The 19,990-nt window shown below is 43.8% G+C and overlaps 1 protein-coding gene across 1 annotated transcript; it reads right to left on the bottom strand.

The window, feature by feature from the left end:
• Positions 1-752: 752 nt before the first annotated feature.
• LOC115104801 (protocadherin alpha-8-like) lies at positions 753-3,261 on the bottom strand. The gene has a single exon (XM_029626136.2). It carries the CDS (start codon positions 3,147-3,149, stop codon positions 753-755), a length of 2,397 nt encoding a protein of 798 aa, XP_029481996.1. The 5' UTR covers positions 3,150-3,261.
• Positions 3,262-19,990: the final 16,729 nt, after the last annotated feature.

The following is a 19,990-nucleotide window of genomic DNA, read 5'->3' as shown; positions in this document are numbered from 1 at the left end:
CCACAGCTAGACAAGCTAGAAATGTTTCAACAATTTAAATATTTTTGTGAAGCTTTCATTTAATTGCCCCTCCCTGTTCTACACAGCAACCTTCCATTCCCCCTGTCACAAGGGGATTTATGGCTGATGTAAGTTGAAATCGCCAACCCTGTTACTTTTTTTGGCACTTAGTAGGCACTTACTATAGTATTTTTTCCTTCTTCTTTTGACCTCTTGAGACCGGAAAACGTGTTTTTATGAAGTTGACCATGTGGTATTTATACCAAAATGTTACACTACCGAAAAGGGACTAATTTCTCGGAAGTCAATTGTTCCTGATAGCCACTCTGGCACAGGTGGGATTGCAAAAGTTAATATACACGTGCAAAACAAACCACTTTCCAAAATTGTATCTTGGGTTGGATCATTTGCCCATTAATTAGCAGTAAAGATATAACATACAATTAATCCTTACAGGCAAACTACCGTAAACGCAATCCATAGCTCCAACGCGTAAAATATGAGCACGGTAGTATACTCTCTATGTCTACATCCATACTCTCTGGTCACCTGTCTGCATATATAGCCTACAAGTTACCAGTAACCCAGGACCCGACATACAGTGCCCTCTAATGTACAAATTAAGTGGAATATACAAAGACAGACAACCACAACACAACCACATTGTTTATCGAAATGGAATTTAAACTGTTTCAAAACAACATTAGTAGAAAAATAAACAATAGGCTAATATAGAATTAGACATAATAAAGTTACCGGCATACCTTATCTGTGTTGGGAAGCGTCTGTGTCCTTTGCAAAGTGTCCCCTCCATTAATACTGATCAGCTCGCCATCAGCAGGTGGAAACGGCGTGGGGAAAACGACTACGTCACTCTTCAGAGTGTCAGAGCTGAAACATACGTCATACTGCTGAGTAGATTTGGAGTAAGACCAGCTCCCGTCAGGGTGGGTGGTGATCATTGGGGCGCTGCACCTGCTGAAACTGCCGTCTGTCCTGTGGCATTTTACAACTATTAAACTGATGAGGCTCAGTAGAAATATCACTGATAATGACACAATGGCGACGAGCAGATACAGATTTAAATCTGAGAAACTCTCCTCCTTTACAGGCAGTTGTCTGAAAGTTGTCTGCATGTCACCTGACCTTTCAACGACCATAACATCAATAGACACTGTCGCAGACAGGGATGGTTCTCCATTATCAGACACCAGAATGACCAACGGGTGAGATTTTAAGTCATTGTCACTCATGCGTCTCTTAGTCCGTATTTCTCCATTGTTGGTTCCTATTCTGAATAGATTGGTCCCCTTTGGTTCAGAGATGTGATAAGAAAGCAGCGCATTATAACCAGAGTCGGCGTCTACAGCCCTGATCTTGGCCACAAAATATCCCGCTTCAGCAGAATAAGGAATGTTCTCAGAATTAACGGAGCCGTGGTCAGAATAGGGCGGGAGAATCACAGGACTGTTGTCATTCTCATCAAGGATAAAAACGTTGACAGTGACGTTGCTGCTTAGTGGAGGAACACCAGAATCTGTGGCCTGAACTTGGAACTGGAACTTTTTCACTTCTTCATAGTTCACTGACTGCATGCTATATATCTCACCTGTGGCATAATTCACATTGACATGTGTCTGCGAAGCTGTAGGCCTATTTATGGGCTCTAGTAAATTGTATGTTATCTGAGCGTTTGCTTTTGAATCTGGATCCAGCGCAGTCACAGAAGATATCACAGATCTTGCCGGACTATTCTCTTTTAAGAACACGTTAACAGTGGGTTCCGGAAAGCGTGGCGTATTGTCATTGACATCAGAAACATGGACAGTAATAATGCTAGTACTGGACAGAGGAGGGGTCCCTTCATCTCTGGCTATGATTGTGACATTATACTGAGAGTTGATTTCCCTGTCCAGCGTTTCTCCAAGGACCACGGAGTAGTATTTACCCTGAGATGACTCCAATAGAAACGGCGAGACACCAGATATGGTACAATGGACATTCCCGTTTTTACCGCCATCCTTATCAATAATCGTGATTAGCGCAATTGCCGTACCCTTCTTTGCGTCCTCTCTCACACTCTCCAAAAGCGAGGAGAGTTTGATGTCCGGGGCATTATCGTTTACGTCAACTACCTCTACCAACACTTTGCAATGTGAGCCCAGAGGTGAGTGGCCTCGGTCCTGAGCTTCTACACGAATCTCATACGCACTGGTCACCTCATAATCTAAAGGTCCCGCTACTGTCATTTCCCCATTGCTCTGATTGATTGCAAATGTACCATAACCCCCCTTTTGTCCTTGTTTGCTGAACAAATACATTATTTCACCGTTCAAGCCTTCGTCTAGGTCTGTTGCATTAAGCCTTAGAAAAGCAGTGCCAATTGGCGCAGTCTCTAAGACTTTTGCCTTATACAGGGCTTTGGAAAACACTGGCGCATTATCGTTTGCATCGAGTATGTTGACAATGATTTCTGTGCTCCCTGATCTGGGAGGCTTTCCTCCATCAATAGCAGTCAGTGTTAGCTTGATCGCAGGCTGTTTCTCTCGGTCTAAAGCTTGATTTAGAATTAACTCTGCTGATGGACCACTATCAGCCTCAGTATGTACGTCTAGATTGAAAAATGCATTTGTGGAGAGTTTATATGCGTCAATAGTGTTGCTCCCTACATCCATATCGTCAGCTGTAGACAGAGGAAATCTTGCTCCAGGTGAAGTATGCTCAGAAATACGAATAATCTGTGATTTCACATGAAATTGTGGTGCGTTGTCGTTTATGTCTAGTATATTTACTTCAACATTGTACATTCGTAAAGGATTATTAACAATAACCTCCAAGCTTTCAGTACAAACAAGGCTGTTGGGACAAAGCTTCTCTCGGTCTATTGCTTCGCTAACGAAGAGAACGCCAGTTTTCAAATTTACCTCAAAATGTTTCTTATATGATCCAGATTCAATCTGAATCATGCGTGCCTCGAGTTCAATCACTTTTAGATTTAGATCCTTAGCCAAATTCCCAACAAATGTCCCCATTTTTACCTCCTCGGAAATGGAATAGGTAATTTGTCTAGAAACAGAACCCCGAAAACAAAGCAACAGCCAAAATATATTCACAATCCAACCCCACTCACGGTTCTCGAGTACAGCCATTGTTCTATAATCCTTTTTAGAATGTAATCCATAGAGTGTGACAGAGAACAAAGAGAACCCAAGTAAACGCAATGGATTTTTTAAAGAAAGAGAAACATAATCCTCATATCTCCGTGCGCCACCTCATTAAGATTTCACTGACAGTCGGCGATGAGTGGGATTTTTGATATTGTGCCAGGACCTAGGTGGAGTTCAAGAGTAAATTGGTCTTGCTGGTAGACACTGACACCGTGTGGATAAGAACTAGTCCGAAATAAGAGCATACATGCAAGAAAACCGTAAACTCAAAAACTGGCATAAACTAGAAAGGGAAGACAGAAAAGCATTTCTGCACAACAAATCATTGTAAATTCGCATGAAGGGGGAAATTATGAGGTATAATAAATTAATTGGCACATAGCCTAGTGAAAGATAAGTATCCAGGGCTGAAATAGATTTCTATAACTATCAGGTAGGCTACTGTAAAATGTGTTATGCAATGATTGTACCCTAACACAATTCACTTGATATTTGAGACGTTCTCACTTTAAGGTCCTAAATAAATGTCTAGTGGATATGAACTGTAAAAAATCTGTGGAAGAGAAAGGGGAAATAAAATATGACTGATGAAAATGAAGAACCCGGGAATCGGAATTCAGAACCATAGACAGCTCCTGGTTCCAGAGATCTGTAAATAACGACGAGATGTCTCTGCCCTAACAATGGGAGTCGTTGTCCCAAAGACGGGAAGCCAGACGATAGGCGTAGGTCCAAAATAAACCCATAGAAACGCATTGGATTTATTTTGGAAAGACTTTGGCGAGAGTGAAACCTCTCGCTTCGCTTCTTCCTCTCTGCTGATACGCAGTCAGATTGGTGGTTAAACCAGGACACAAGAGCGGCGCTCAGAGGCCAGATAAGTAAATGATCGCGCCATAGGACAAGCACACAGTTCTACATAGAGAATATTCCCTCATTCAATAGAAACAACACCGCAAACAGCAATGTAAGCACACATAGCCATCATTAATCCCGTATTGCGTCATATAGTTTATACATGCAATGTTAATACTGTAGTCGCACAAACATGCAGACACAGGATAGAGCGCACGTACACACACACGCACGGGTATTTACTCATACTAACCTTTAATTACTCAGTAAATTTCATCAATCATCTCTTTCAAATCTAGAATTCTCACATAGGAACGAACATAATGTAACATGATCACTGTCGAAGTATCACCAAGGTAGCCAACTCCTAGTTATTGTTTATGTTTTCACTTAACTTCTTCCTTTTGCTAGTCAGATGTGTTCTAAATATCTACCATGAGGATGGGCTTCCTCTCTAGTCTGAGGAGCATATTTCGCTCTATGAGTGTTTCTGGAGTCTCTTTTCTGAAAGGTTGAAGTCAGTATGATCATGTACAGTAGTGAAGCAGAGTATCAGTAGTGTTCTGATTTTCCTCAGGGCAGACTATACCCAGGCTGCTGCCTGCTCTCTTTATGTAGGCCAGGCATCAGCCAGAGCCTCATCAGCAGAAGATAAAGAGAGAGGAAGAGGGAGAGAGAGAGAGGGTGGGAGAGAGCTGGGCCATAGACCAAGAGAGGGCAGCATTCAGATAAGTCAGAGAGCTGAGACACAGACCAAGTAAAAGTCTGCTTATCAGCTATACAATGGAATGAATAATCAATGGTGCACTGTAAGAGCTCAGCTGTATATTTAAGCAATATGGCCAGAGGAGGTGAGGTATATGGCCAATAAGGCACCTCAGGTTTGTGATACATGGCCAATATACCACAGGTAAGGACTGTTCTTATGCACAACGCTATAGGGAGTGCCTGGACAAATCAAATCAAATCAAATCCAATTTTATTTGTCACATACACATGGTTAGCAGATGTTAATGCGAGTGTAGCGAAATGCTTGTGCTTCTAGTTCCGACAATGCAGTAATAACCAACAAGTAATCTAACTAACAATTCCAAAACTACTGTCTTATACACAGTGTAAGAGGATAAAGAATATGTACATAAAGATATATGAATGAGTGATGGTACAGAGGTAAGTGGTCACAGGACATGAGCAGATTTCTGTGCAGGACCCTGGAGCGTCCCCTACCCTTTTCTGGTCTCAATTCATAAATCGGCAGGTCTGAACCCATTTGTCTCACCACTGTGTGAATTGTATCTTCCCAATAGTTACGGAGTTTTCCTGGTCCTCCTCTTGGTGTCAGGTTTTTAATCAGAACTCGCTCGCCAGGCTGTAGCACTGAACTCCTAACTTTAGTGTCATAGTACTTCTTACTTCTTTCAGCGGCTTTCTGAGCATTTTCATTTGCAATGGCGTATGCTTCTTCCATCCCTCGTTTCCAGTTCTCCACGTATTCTCGCTGGTTACTGGAACCTGCCTCTGTGCACAATCCAAAGAGCATATCAACTGGAAGCCTGGGTGATCTCCCAAACAGAAGATAAAATGGTGAATAGCCAGTCACTTCGCAACGGGTGCAGTTATAGGCATAAACCAGTTTGTTCAGAGACTCCTTCCAATTTGACTTTTGTGTCTCAGTTAGTGTCTTTAACATTTGCAACAATGTTCTGTTCATGCGTTCCGCTTGACCGTTTCCCATCGGGTGATAGGGTGTTGTCCTGGACCCCGCCATGCCACTGAGTTTCTTTAACTGATGGAACAACTGATTTTCAAATTCTCCCCCTTGGTCATGGTGGATGCGGGACGGGAACCCAAACTTCAGGGCAAAATCATTGAAGATGAGATTTGCAGCAGTTTTACCTGACTTTGATGTGGTGGCGTAGGCTTGAGTGAAACGTGTAAAATGATCAACAATCACGAGGATGTACTCATATCCTCCTTTGCATCTGTCGAGATGAAGGAAGTCTATACATACCAGTTCAAATGGCTGTGTTGTCACAATGTTTGTCAGAGGAGCTCTTGTTGCATGGGCTGGCCTTTTCTGCTTGACACAGCAGCCTATGTTTCAGTCACAGCCTTGTGCCTATGCCCCACCCCCAGTTAGGAGGCCAGATAGGGACCCCCAGCCACCTGTTTCCCAGCAGCAGTATTACAGCAACTACAGTCGGTCCCAAGCACTTGAGCCTGCACAGCATCAATATGCACCTAACCGGTATACCAACCACTCTGCTCAAGCTCCAAGGAGGTGTTTTGTCTGCCAGCAGGCCAGAACAGATGCACGCTGCACACACTGCTTCCGATGTGGGAGTGGAGAACATTTTCAAGCTGGATGTAAAATCCGGGGAGCCAGGCCATCAAGGGAGGCCCCTTTAAACGGAAACGGGTTACCGCTGAGGGACGAGTGTTAACCGTAGCTACCAAAAAGTCCCAGAAATGTGCAAATTGTGCCAGAGAAGAGTCATTTGAGAACCTGAAACAATGTTCATCATGTAAAGAGACACTGTACTGTTCCAAAGTATGTCAAAACCAACATTGGACTAAACATAAGAAAAAATGCACTCACCTGAAAATTGACTCTACCAGTGAAAGGTTTTCCTGCACAGAGAAAAATGCCCACTCCTTACCATCCCTAGCTCAAGGTTGCCACCCCCGTAAGGTCACCTCGCTAGTCGGCAGACAGTGCCTTATTGAGTGTCACCTGAATCGCCACCACCTCCAAGCTTTATGGGACACAGGCTCTCAGGTATCGGTCATTGATGAACGATGGAAAGAGGAATCTCTCCCAAACGCAAGGCTGAGAGATGTTTCAGAAATCTTGGACTCACCTGATGATCTAAGGTTGACTGCAGCAAATGGGACTGAAATGCCGTACCTGGGATGGATTGAAACAACTTTTCGTCTAGCCTCTGAAACTGACCAAACAAAGGAACTGATCATCCCAGTGCTGGTAATGAAAGGCTGTCACCTATCTCATCCCATCATAGGTTTCAATGTTATCGAGCACATCCTGCTGTAATGTCTCCTTAATCTGAGCAATCTCTGCACTGAGACCTTTTAGAGAAGCTACACCTGTCTTAAGTTCAGCTAACTCTGTTAACAGTTCTGCGGGTATCGTAGCTTTGGCTTCCTTCACAGGACACTTTGCAGATGGCATATCCTCTAACTGGACTACACTTACAGTTGTAGCAGGCTGTGGGGCATTAAACCGCTTTTTGTTTCGTCTTTCTCTCTCATTAGCACAAGCAATGTTAAGCTTCTCTAGCAAAACCTCATCTGATGTTTCGCTCTCTAGCAGGAGAGGCTGCATGTCTATCCTGATACTGTCACTCTGGAGACCCGTAAGGACTGTGTGTAAACACATGCTCTGGACTAGAGCAGGGTCATACTTAAGCCCTGATTCTGACTCCTGGGATGCAAACAGTACTTTTTGCCTCAAATCTAAAACGCGCATCAGGAAGCTTTGAGGGGTCTCCTTGCTATGCTGTGCTTCTGAAGCTAGCTGTTTGTAAAGCTCTGTTGCACTCTTCTCTTGGAAGTGGGAACGCAGGATACATCTAAGTGTGGGAAGAGTAAGCTGGGGTTTACCTTCCAAGTAGCTGCGTAGCTGTGAGCCTGGAGAAATAGCCCTGACTACTGCGTCTACTATTTCTACCTCAGGATATCCTCTGTTAAGTCCATTTTCAATCTGATGGGCAAGGCTGGAAAAAATCAGTTTTTCTTTTTGGCCCGGTTCACCTATCTGACCAGAAATTTTAAACTCTTTGCGCCAGTATGAGCTGGGCTGTGCATTGGGTGAGAGCGGCACGCTCCCTGAAGATTGGCATGGTGTTGGGGCTGACGCAGAGAATCACTGACTTTGGCTGCAGTAATCTGCTCAGTTCCCACCCCTTGTTGTGGGGTTACAGTTCTCATTTCCTCTATTCTGTGATGTGTTCCGGCTGGTTCAATATCATGGTCACCTTGCCCTGTTTTGTTATCTCTGCCACTGATCATCTCTGTCATTTCGTCTCTAAGTAGCAACAATTCCGACATGCCGCCATCTTCTAACTCTGTGACTTCCTCTCTTTCAAGGAACATCATAATGCGAGTCATTAATGCTATGCGGGATTTGTCTTTAACATCTCTTCTCTGTTCGCCTGATATTTCAAGGAAATCACATATCTCTAGTAATTTGTCTTTAGTCAGGGTGTGTAATTCTCCTACTACCTCTTCCTGTAGTTCTTCCAAGGCGCTTGTCATGTTGACAGAACAGGAGGAACTTTTACTGTGCAGGAGTTGACTCTGAATTAGATGGTCCTTACTGTCTCTGATGGTCGATCAATGGCCTCAGTTGACACGTACTTAACCACTAACTTCCAACTTCCCTCGAACAGCAACACTTTCCTCACTGCAGCCTGCCTGAGTTGTTATGTGGAGATTTAGCTGGCTCGGAATTCAGCGACCAGGGTGTGGAAACTGGACATCTGAGCATCAATCTCAGCGGAGCCTCCAAAAATGTTACGCCCCTGAAAACAGGGGAGAAATAATCACGAGAGTGATACGGTGTTGTATTCTCAAGTCAACATTTAGTTCAAATAGAAAAAGACCGCGAATTTCCCCAGGAATATGGGTGGAGACCAGAGCAATCGATCTCCGGCTCATAGATTACAAGCATTTCGTAGATCACAGATTAACACTTTTAGGCACCACAAAATAAAGTAATCAATATAACGTTTACACATTACTCTCACAATTCGTACCCTTTGACAGATTTGAACTTTAACACAATTATATGAATGTTATCAATCTCTATCAACTAATACTGAATGCATATTTTAACCTTAGATGTTTTAAGATCCTCACATACTATGAACTTACTAATACTTTTCAATGTATAACAGGCTATGAATATGTCCTTTAACCTGTCACATTGGCAGCAGCCACTCAATGTTAGTGGTGGCTGTTTAACAGTCTGATGGCCTTGAGATAGAAGCTGTTTTTCAGTCTCTCGGTCCCAGCTTTGATGCACCTGTACTGACCTCGCCTTCTGGATGATAGCGGGGTGAACAGGCAGTGGCTCGGGTGGTTGTTGTCCTTGATGATCTTTATGGCCTTCCTGTAACATCGGGTGGTGTAGGTGTCCTGGAGGGCAGGTAGTTTGCCCCAGGTGATGCATTGTGCAGACCTCACTACCCTCTGGAGAGCCTTACGGTTGTGGGCGGAGCAGTTGCCGTACCAGGCGGTGATACAGCCCGCCAGGATGCTCTCGATTGTGCATCTGTAGAAGTTTGTGAGTGCTTTTGGTGACAAGTCGAATTTCTTCAGCCTCCTGAGGTTGAAGAGGCGCTGCTGCGCCTTCTTCACGATGCTGTCTGTGTGAGTGGACCAATTCAGTTTGTCTGTGATGTGTATGCCGAGGAACTTAAAACTTGCTACCCTCTCCACTACTGTTCCATCGATGTGGATAGGGTGGTGTTCCCTCTGCTGTTTCCTGAAGTCCACAATCATCTCCTTAGTTTTGTTGACGTTGAGTGTGAGGTTATTTTCCTGACACCACACTCCGAGGGCCCCCACCTCCTCCCTGTAGGCCGTCTCGTCGTTGTTGGTAATCAAGCCTACCACTGTTGTGTCGTCCGCAAACTTGATGCTAATCAGCATTCAGGGCTCGAACCACCCAGTTTATAATTACACTTAGTGCAGCATGCACAAGACTCCAGTGGATGCTCCTCAGAGGAGGAAGGGGAGGACCGTTCCAGGGCTGGCGTTATGGGTGGGTCTTAGGGGGCCTGTCCCGCCCTACCGTACCTACTTGCCCATCCAAATAAAACATTGAAATGTTGATCATTTCTTTGACCGAAACAGCGCTCCTCTTTCTCAGTCTGTGTAGCCATGTATCTGATGCTGTCTGGACCAAAAGAATATGGCATGTCATACTATTTCTGGTCAGACAGCATCAGATATATGGGCTACAAATAGTAAGACAGAGGGGGCGCTGTTTCGCTCCGGTGATAAAGTTTCAGCAGCAAGGAAGGACTCACTCTCGCCAGAATTTGTCCAGAATAAGCACAATGTGTTTCTATGCGCATAATATGCAGACTTAAGCACGTCGTCTGCCTTCACACCTTTTGGACAAAGACTCCAATTGTTAGGGTGAAGACATTGTCATTGTCATTATATGCAGATTTCTGCTTTTAGCCTCTTGGGAATTGGAAAGGAAAGCTGGCTTCACCTAAAGCGGTGGTTCCCAAACTTTTTATAGTCCATACCCCTTCAAACATTCAACCTCCAGCTGCGTACCCCCTCTAGCACCAGTGTCAGAGCACTCTTAAATGTTTATTCTTTTGCCATCATTGTAAGCCTGCCACACACACTATACGATACATTTATTAAACACAAGAATGAGAGTTTTTGTCACAACCCGGCTCGTGGGAAGTGACAAAGTGCTCTTATAGGACCAGGGTACAAATCATAATATAATAATAGTCAATCATTTTGCTCTATTTAGCCATCTTACATATAAAACTTTATTTGTTATTCGAAAATTGCGAATAACTCTCTACAGGTTAATGAGAAGGGTGTGCTTGAAAGGATGCATATAACTCTGCAATGTTGGGTTGTATTGTAGAGAGTCTCAGTCTTAAATCATTTTCCACACAAAGTCTGTGCCTGTATTTAGTTTTCATGCAAGTCAGGGCCGAGAATCCACTCTCACATAGGTACGTGATTGCAAAGGGCATCAGTGTCTTAACAGCGCGATTTTCCAAGGCAAAACTCTGAGCGCAGCCCAATCCAGAAATCTGGCAGTGGCTTCTGATTAAATTCAGTTTTCACAGAACTGCTTGTTGCAATTTCGATGAGGCTCTCTTGTTCAGATATCGGTAAGTGGACTGGAGGCAGGGTATGAAAGGGATAAGGAATCCAGTTATTTGTGCCATCTGTTTCGGGAAAGTACCTGCATAATTCCGCACACAACTCGCTCAGGTGCATCACTATATCACATTTTACATTGTCCATAACCTTGAGTTCATTTACACACAAAAATCATACAATGATGGAAATACCTGTGTGTTGTCCCTCTTGAAGCAAGGGGGCAGTATTTTGATGTTTGGATAAAAAATGTTCCCAAAGTAAACTGCCTATTTTTCAGGCCCAGAAGCTAGAATATGCATATAATTGGCAGATCAGGATAGAAAACACTCTAAAGTTTCAAAAACGGTCAAAATATTGTCTGTGAGTATAACAGAACTGATATTGCAGGCGAAAACCTGAGAAAATCCAACCAGGAAGTGCTGTTATTCTGAAACCTCTCTTTTCCATTTCAAGCCTATCCTCCATTTAAAATAATATCAACCAGATTCCTTTCCCTATGGCTTCCACGTGGTGTGAACAGTCTTTAGACATAGTTTCAGGCTTTTATTCTGAAAAATTAGCGAGAATGTTCACATCGCGTCAGTGGATAGATAGGTGTCCCCAGATTTGTGCATGCGCGAGCGCCTGGAGCAAGACCTTTTCTCTCTCTCTCCTATTGAAAAGGCTACCGTCTGGTTGAAATATTATCAATTATTTATTGTAAAAACAACCTGAGGATTGATTATAAAAAATGTTTGACATCTTTCTACAAATTTTACGGATACTATTTGGAATTTTCGTCTGCCCGTCGTGACCTGCACGAGCCTGTGGATTACTAAACAAAACGCGCCAACCAAATGGAGGTTTTTGGATATCAAAAAATCTTGATCGAACAAAACAAACATTTATTGTGTAACTGGGAGTCTCGTGAGTGCAAACATATGAAGATCATCAAAGGTAAGGGATTACTTTTATTGCTTTTCTGACTTTCGTGACCAATCTACTTTCCTGCTAGCTGTTTGTAATGTTTTGACTGCTGAGAGAGCTGTCCTCACATAATCGCATGGTTTGCTTTCACCGTAAATCATTTTTTAAATCTGACACACCGGGTGTAATGGCCGTCGTCAGTGGAAGAAGGTGAGGGCCAAGGTGCAGCGTGGTATGTGTCCATATTTATTAGATGAACACATAAATAACAAAATATCAAAGAGAAACGACCGAAAACAGTTCTGGCTGTTGCAGACACACAAAAGAAAACAGAAAACACACACCCACGAAACACAGGTGGAAAAAGGTTACCTAAGTATGCTTCTCAATCAGAGACAACTAACGACACCTGCCTCTGATTGAGAACCATACCAGGCCAAACTCAAAAACCAACATAGAAAAACAAACATAGACTGCCCACTCCAACTCACGCCCTGACCATACAAAAAAAAGACAAAACAAAGGAACTAAGTTCAGAATGTGACAGTACCCCCAAAGGTGCGGGCGTCTGTCTGCAGTGGCGGCTCTAGCGCGGGACGTGGACCCATCTTCACCATAGTTTATCTCTGTCTATTTATCCGCCTCCGTGGCCTCTTAAAAACGGTGACCCTTGCCGCCGACCTCGGACTGGGGACCCTAACCCCGGGTCCCGAATGGACGGGAGATTCCGGCAGCACCGGACGGATGGGAGACTCCGGCAGCTCCGGACGAACGGGAGATTCCGGCAGCACCCGGACAGGCGGGAGACTCCGGCAGCACTGGAGTGAAGGGCGATTCTGGCAGCTCCTGGCTGACTGACGGCTCTGGCCAGCTCCTGGCTGACTGACGGCTCTGGCAGCTCCTGGCTGACTGACGGATCTGGCACCTCCTGGCTAACTGATGGCTCTGGCAGCTCAGGACAGACTGGCGGCTCTGGCAGCTCAGGACAGACTGGCGGCTCTGGCAGCTCAGGACAGACTGGCGGCTCTGGCAGCTCAGGACAGACGGGAGACTCTGGCAGCTCAGGACAGACGGGAGACTCTGGCAGCTCAGGACAGACGGGAGACTCTGGCAGCTCAGGACAGACGGGAGACTCTGGCAGCTCAGGACAGAAGGGAGACTCTGGCAGCTCAGGACAGACAGGAGCCTCTGGCAGCGCTGGACAGACGGGAGACTCTGGCAGCGCTGGACAGACGGGAGACTCTGGCAGCGCTGGGCAGGAGGAAGGCTCTGGCAGCGCTGGACAGGCGGGTGCACCTGTAGGGAGGAGACGGAGAGACAGCCTGGTGCGGGGGGCTGCCACCGGAGGGCTGGTGCGTGGAGGTGGCACCGGATAGACCGGACCGTGAAGGCGCATTGGAGGTCTCGAGCACCGAGCCTGCGCAACCTTACCTGGTTGAATGCGCCCCGTAGCCAGGCCAGTGCGGCGAGGTGCACTGGGCTGTGCTGGCGAATCGGGGACACCATGCGTAAGGCACCTGATCCGAGAAGACGCACTGGAGACCAGATGCGCTGAGCCGGCTTCATGGCACCTAGCCCAGCCGATACGAGGCGCTGCGCTGTAACGCACCGGGCAATGCCTGCGCACCGGGGACACTTAGCGCCTCACGGCATAACACGGTGCCTGCCGTGTCCCTCTCTCTCCACGGTAAGCACAGGGAGTTGGCCCAGGTCTCCTACCTGACTTAGCCACACTCCCTGTGTACCTCCCCCAATATATTTTTGGGGCTGCCTTTTGGGCTTCCAACCGCGCTGCCATGCTGCCTCCTCATACCACCGCGTCTCGGCTTTCGCTAGCTCCAGCTCAGCCTTGGGGTGGCGATATTCTCCAGCCTGTGCCCAGGGTCCCTTGCCGTCCAGAATCTTGTCTCAATCAGAGACAACTAACGACACCTGCCTCTGATTGAGAACCATACCAGGCCAAACTCAAAAACCAACATAGAAAAACAAACATAGACTGCCCACCCCAACTCACGCCCTGACCATACTAAAACAAAGACAAAACAAAGGAACTAAGGTCAGAACGTGACACCGGGTGGATTAACGACAAGTTAAGCTGTGTTTTGGTGTATTGCACTTGTGATTTCATAAAAATTTAATATTTTTTGTAATTTAATTTGAATTTGTTGCCCTACAATTCACGGGATGTTGATGAAAATGATCCCGCTAAAGGGATCGGTGCGCCAAGAGGTTAACCTTTTGTAACTAGGTCACAGTATTTAAATTTTTGGATAAAAAACGTTCCCATTTTAAACAAGATATTTTGTCACAAAAAGATGCTCGACTATGCATATAATTGACAGCTTTGGATAGAAAACACTCTGACGTTTCCAAAACTGCAAAGATATTGTCTGTGAGTGCAACAGAACTGATGTTACAGGCGAAACCCAGATAAAAATCCAATCAGGAAGTGCTGCATTTTTTAAAACCGCCTCATGCCAATGACTCCTTATATGGCTGTGAATGAGCTACGAATGAGCTTACGTTTTCTACGTATTCCCCAAGGTGTCTACAGCATTGTGACGTCTTTTTACGCATTTCTGTTGAAGAATAGCCGTAAGGGACCACATTTAGCAAGTGGTCACATGATGTCTCCCGCAGACAATCTGGCGTAAAATACTGAGGTAGCCATTTTTCCAATCGCTTCTTATGAGCATAGCATCATGCCATGATAAACTTACACAAATGCTTGTCTAGCGTTGGCTGTAAAGCATATTTAGAAAATCTGAAATGACATAATTTGGTTACATAGATTTCTGTTAATGCATGTATTAATTCAATTAATTTACCTGGCTTACTGCGTGCAAATGTAGGAAATTGCCCATTTGGCAATGTCTGTTTTCTGATTGTCTGAACTCACCACGTTCACCACTAACTTCTCAGTAATGTTTTGTTCACCTCACACGTTGTAAACCAAATTGGTTGTTTTTTTTTACATCCATTGCAAATGATAGTTCCTCAGTATTTGAAAAATCGTTCCAACACTCTCGGCCTCGATAATCATCAAGCCTTTGTGTGAAAGAGCAAAATATCATGATCTGATGATCCCATATATACAGTGGAAACAGCTGTCTGTCCTGAGCTCACTTGCGTGGGAAACTCTGAGGGTCCCAAATAGGCTAGTTGATACAATGTTGTAAGTTCGCTAGCAACAGCTTCTGGCCAGACCCAGTTGATGATTTGACACAATGTTGCACTTCACTAGCAATTGCTCAATTTAAAGGGAGGCAGGAAGGTGGAGTAGAGAGATTAATGTGATTGAAAGAACCAGAATTTTCATCAAGATATTTTCTGATGTTTTTATTTTCTCGGCTTTCTTAAACAGAAGCAAACGGAATGAAACGGGGAGGGTCTTGGCTGAATTTGTCCAATAGAAATTCTTGTTTTAGTTTAGACTAATGATTACACCCCAGATCAGATAGATGCAGGCAAGAGTGTGCAAGGCAGTATTGAATGTGCCACTGTCTCTCACCTTGACTACTCCAATTTGTCTCTCAACTTGTGCACTTGTAGGCTAGGTAGGCTAGGTTATAGCAACCTCATGATGGGAGTAGGGCAAATTATAGTATCATGTAGTAGCCTAAACCTATCAATGTTACATTGAGCTGGGTGAATGGAATAGGAAGTCATCCAATATGTTGTAATAGAAGAACAAAATATGTCCTCCCTAATCTTAAACGGCACTAACCGCCCAACACTGAACTAATGCTCCATGATCACACACGTCACACACGGGGAGAGGCAGACGATGGATCAAGAGCTCCCCCTAGTGGCTCATTGTTTGCATAGATGCAAACAGTACATGATGAAGGCATACACACTGAGTGAACATACCATTAGGAACACCTGCTCTTTCATGACATAGGCTGACCAGCTGAATCCAGGTGAAAGCTATGATCCCTTATTTGTCACTTGTTGAATTCACTTCAATCAGTGTAGATGAAGGGGAGGAGACAGGTTAAATAAGGGTTTTTAAGCCTTGAGAGAATTGAGACGGATTGTGTATGTTTGCCATTCAGAGGGTGAATGGGCATGGCAAAAGATGTAAGTGCATTTGAACAGGGTATGGTAGTAGCTGCCATGCATACCGGTTTGAGTGTGAGTTTCCCTTGTGTATCAAGAATGGTCCACCACCCAAAATGGTCCACCACCCAAAATACATCCAGCCAACTTGATACAAATGTGGGAAGCATTGGAGTCAGCATGGGCCAGCATCCCTATGGAATGTTTTCGACACCTTGTAGTCCATGCCCGACAAATTGAGGCTGTCCTGAGGTCAAAAGGGGGTGCAACTCAATATTAGGAAGGTGTTCCTAATGTTTTATACACTCAGTGTACGTTTTAAAGCAGGCATGGTTAGCTTGATGAACAGTTTAATGAGTAAATATCCAGGTGATGAAGAGCATATATCTGGGTCAGAGTCAGACATAGGAAATTACATATAGAAAGAGAGGGGGGAGAAGAGAGGGTGGAGTAAGGTAGACAGAAATAAGAAAATAGAGTGTGAGGAAAGTTAGGGGAAGAGAAACTGTAGAAAAAGATATGTGCTGACTCTAGTCCACATACTTTACCACAATCCCCATCCAGTTTTTTTGCTTCAACTCCTCAGATGCTGAGTGCAAATCAATACGGGAGTTTCAAACATCCAAAACCCAGAAAAATATACAAGTCAGTGGGCATGTCACATGCAACTTTTGTCATTTAAATATGTGGCTACATAAATTATGTACAGCGAGCCGCAACCTGTCAGGTCATAAATCATTGATTCAATACAATAACTGGTAGGCTTCAACTTAGACAATTAAGATATGACAAAGTAGCTTTATGAATGTGTAGGCTTACCCCCACAAAGAGGAAGCTAATATAGACAGTGAGTGCTGTGCAAACTATTGGAGTTCTTGATATACAGTGGGTTGCGAAAGTATTCACCCTCCTTTGCAGTTTTCTATTTTGTTGCCTTACAACCTGGAATTAAAATGTATATTTTGGGGGTTTGTGTCATTTGATTTACACAACATGCCTACCACTTTGAAGATGCTAAATATCTTTTATTGTGAAACAAACAAGAAATAAAACAGAAAACTTGAGCATGCGTAACTATTCACCCCCCCACCCCCAAAGTCAATACATTGTAGAGCCACCTTTTGCAGCAATTACAAGTTTCTTGGGGTATGTCTCTATAAGCTTGGCACATGTAGCCACTGGGATTGTTGCCCATTCTTCAAGGCAAAACTGCTCTAGCTCCTTCAAGTTGGATGGATTCTGCTGGTAAATGGCAGTCTTTAAGTCAGACCACAGATTCTCAATTTGATTCAGGTCTGGGCTTTGACTAGGCCATTACAAGACATTTAAATGTTTCCCCTTAAACCACCCGAGTGTTGCTTTAGCACTATGATTAGGGTCATTTTCCTGCTGGAAGATAAACCTCCGTCCCAGTTTCAAATCTCTGGAAGATTGAAACAGGTTTCCCCCAAGAATTTCACTGTATTTAGCATCATCCATCATTCCTTCAATTCTGACCAGTTTCCCAGTCCTTGCCGATGAAAAACATCCCCACAGCATGATGCTGCCACCACCATGTTTCACTGTGGGGATGGTGTTCTCGGGGTACTGAGAGCTGTTGGGTTTGCGCCAGACATAGAATTTTCCTTGATGGCCAAAAAGCTACATTTTTGTCTCATCTGACCATAGTACCTTCTTCCATATGTTTGGGGAGTCTCCCACATGGCTTTTGGCAAACACCAAATGTGTTTGCTTATTTTTTTGTTTAAGCAATGTTTTTTTTTCTGGACACTCTTCCATAAAGCCCAGCTCTGTGGAGTGTATGGCTTAAACGGCAGATACTCCAATCTCCGCTGCAGAGCTTTGCAGCTCCTTCAGGGTTATCTTTGGTCTCTTTGTTGCCTCTCTGATTAATGCCCTCCTTGCCTGGTCTGTGAGTTTTGGTGGGCAGCCCTCTCTTGGCAGGTTTGTTATGGTGCCATATTCTTTCCATTTTTTTAAATAATGGATTTAATGGTGCTCCGTGGGATGTACAAAGTTTCTGATATTTTTTTTCTAACCCAACCCTGATCTGTACTTCTCCACAACTTTGTCCCTGACCTGTTTGGAGAGCTCCTTGGTCTTCATGGTGCAACTTGCTTGGTGGTGCCACTTGCTCAGTGGTGTTGCAGACTCTGGGCCCTTTCAGAACAGGTATAGTGAGATCATGTGACAGATCATGTGACACTTAGATTGCATACAGGTGGACTTTATTTAACTAATTATGTGACTTCTGAAGGTAATTGGTTGCACCCAATCTTTTTTAGGTGGTTCATAGTAAAGGGGGTGAATACGTATGCACACACCACTTTTCCGTTTAAAAAAAGAAAAGTTTTAATTTTCATTTCACTTTGCCAATTTGGACAATTTTGTGTATGTCCATTACATGAAATAAAAATAAAAATATATTTAAATTACAGGTTGTAATGCAACGAAATAGGGGGATGAATACTTTTGCAAGGCACTGTATACAGTGGCAAGAAAAGGTATGTGAACCCTTTGGAATTACCTGGAATTCTACATAAATTGGTCATAAAATTTGATCTGAACTTCATCTAAGTCATAACAATAGACAAAGATGGTGTGCTTAAACTAATAACACACAAATTATTGTGTTTTTCTTGTCTATATTGAATACATAATTTAAACAATCACAGTGTACTGTAGTGTACTGTACTGTGAACCCCTAGGCTAATGACTTCTCCAAAAGCTAATTGGAGTCAGGTGTCAGCTAAACTGGAGTCCAATCAATGAGACGAGATTGGAGATGGTGTTTAGAGCTGCCCTGTCCTATAAAAAACACTCACAATTGGAGTTTGCTATTCACAAGCAGCATTGACTGATGTGAACCATGGCTCAAACAAAAGAGATCTCAGAAGACCTAAGATTAAAAATGGTTGACTTGTATAAAGCTGGAAAGGGTTACAAAATTATCTATAAAAGCCTTGATGTTCATCAGTCCAAGGTAAAACTAATTGCATATAAATGGAGAAAGTTCAGCACTGTTGCTACTCTCCCTATGAGTGGCCGTCCTGCAAAGATGACTGCAAGAGCACAGCACAGAATGCTCAATGAGGTTAAGAAGAATCCTAGAGTGTCAGCTAAATACTTACAGAAATCTGTGGAACATGCGAACTCTGTTGACGAGTCTACGATACGTAAAACACTAAACAAGATTGGTGTTCATGGGAGGACACCACAGAAGAAGCCACTGCTGTCCAAAAAAAACATTGCTTCACGTCTGAAGTTAGCAAAAGAGCACCTGGATGTTCCACAATGCTACTGGCTAAATATTCAGTGAACAGATGAAACTAAAGTTGTGTTGTTTGGAAGGAACATACAACACTATGTGTGGAGAAAAAAAGTCTGCCTTAGGGCCTGGACAGCTTGCTATCATCGCCGGAAAAATGTATTCCCAAGTTTATTAACACATTTTGCCAGAGAATGTAAGGCTATCTGTCCGCCAATTGAAGCTCAACAGAAGTTGAGTGATGCAACAGGACAACATCCCAAAACACTGAAGTAAATCAACAGAAAAACAATACCCCTTCTGGAGTGGCCCAGTCAGACTCCTGACCTCAACCCTATTGAGATGCTGTGGCATGACCTCAAAAGAGCGGTTCACACCAAACATTCCAAGAATATTGGTGAACTGAAACAGTTTTGTAAAGAGGAATCGTCGAAAATTCCTATTGACCGTTGTACAGGTCTGATCCGCAACTACAGAAAACATTTGGTTGAGGTTATTGCTGCCAAAGGAGGGTCAACCAGTTATTAAATCCAAGGGTTTGCATACTTTTTCCACTCTGCACTGTGAATGTTTACATGGTGTTTTCAATAAAGAGATTAAAACGTGTAATTGTTTGTGTGTTATTAGTTTAAGCAGACTGTTTGTCTGTTGTGACTTAGATGAAGATCAGATCAAATTTTATGACCAATTTATGCAGAAATACAGGTAATTCCAAAGGGTTCACATACTTTTTCTTGCCACTGTACTGTATATAATCTGTTGTCATAATGTAGTTATCTTTGTCCAGTGTAAGAACAACAACAATTCATTCTTCAGAAAATTAGCCTATTATTTGCGTGTATGTGTG

Source organism: Oncorhynchus nerka, linkage group LG22, assembly GCF_034236695.1.
Source record: "Oncorhynchus nerka isolate Pitt River linkage group LG22, Oner_Uvic_2.0, whole genome shotgun sequence".
Taxonomy (NCBI): Eukaryota; Metazoa; Chordata; class Actinopteri; order Salmoniformes; family Salmonidae; genus Oncorhynchus; species Oncorhynchus nerka.
This window is presented reverse-complemented; position numbering and strand designations above follow the sequence as displayed.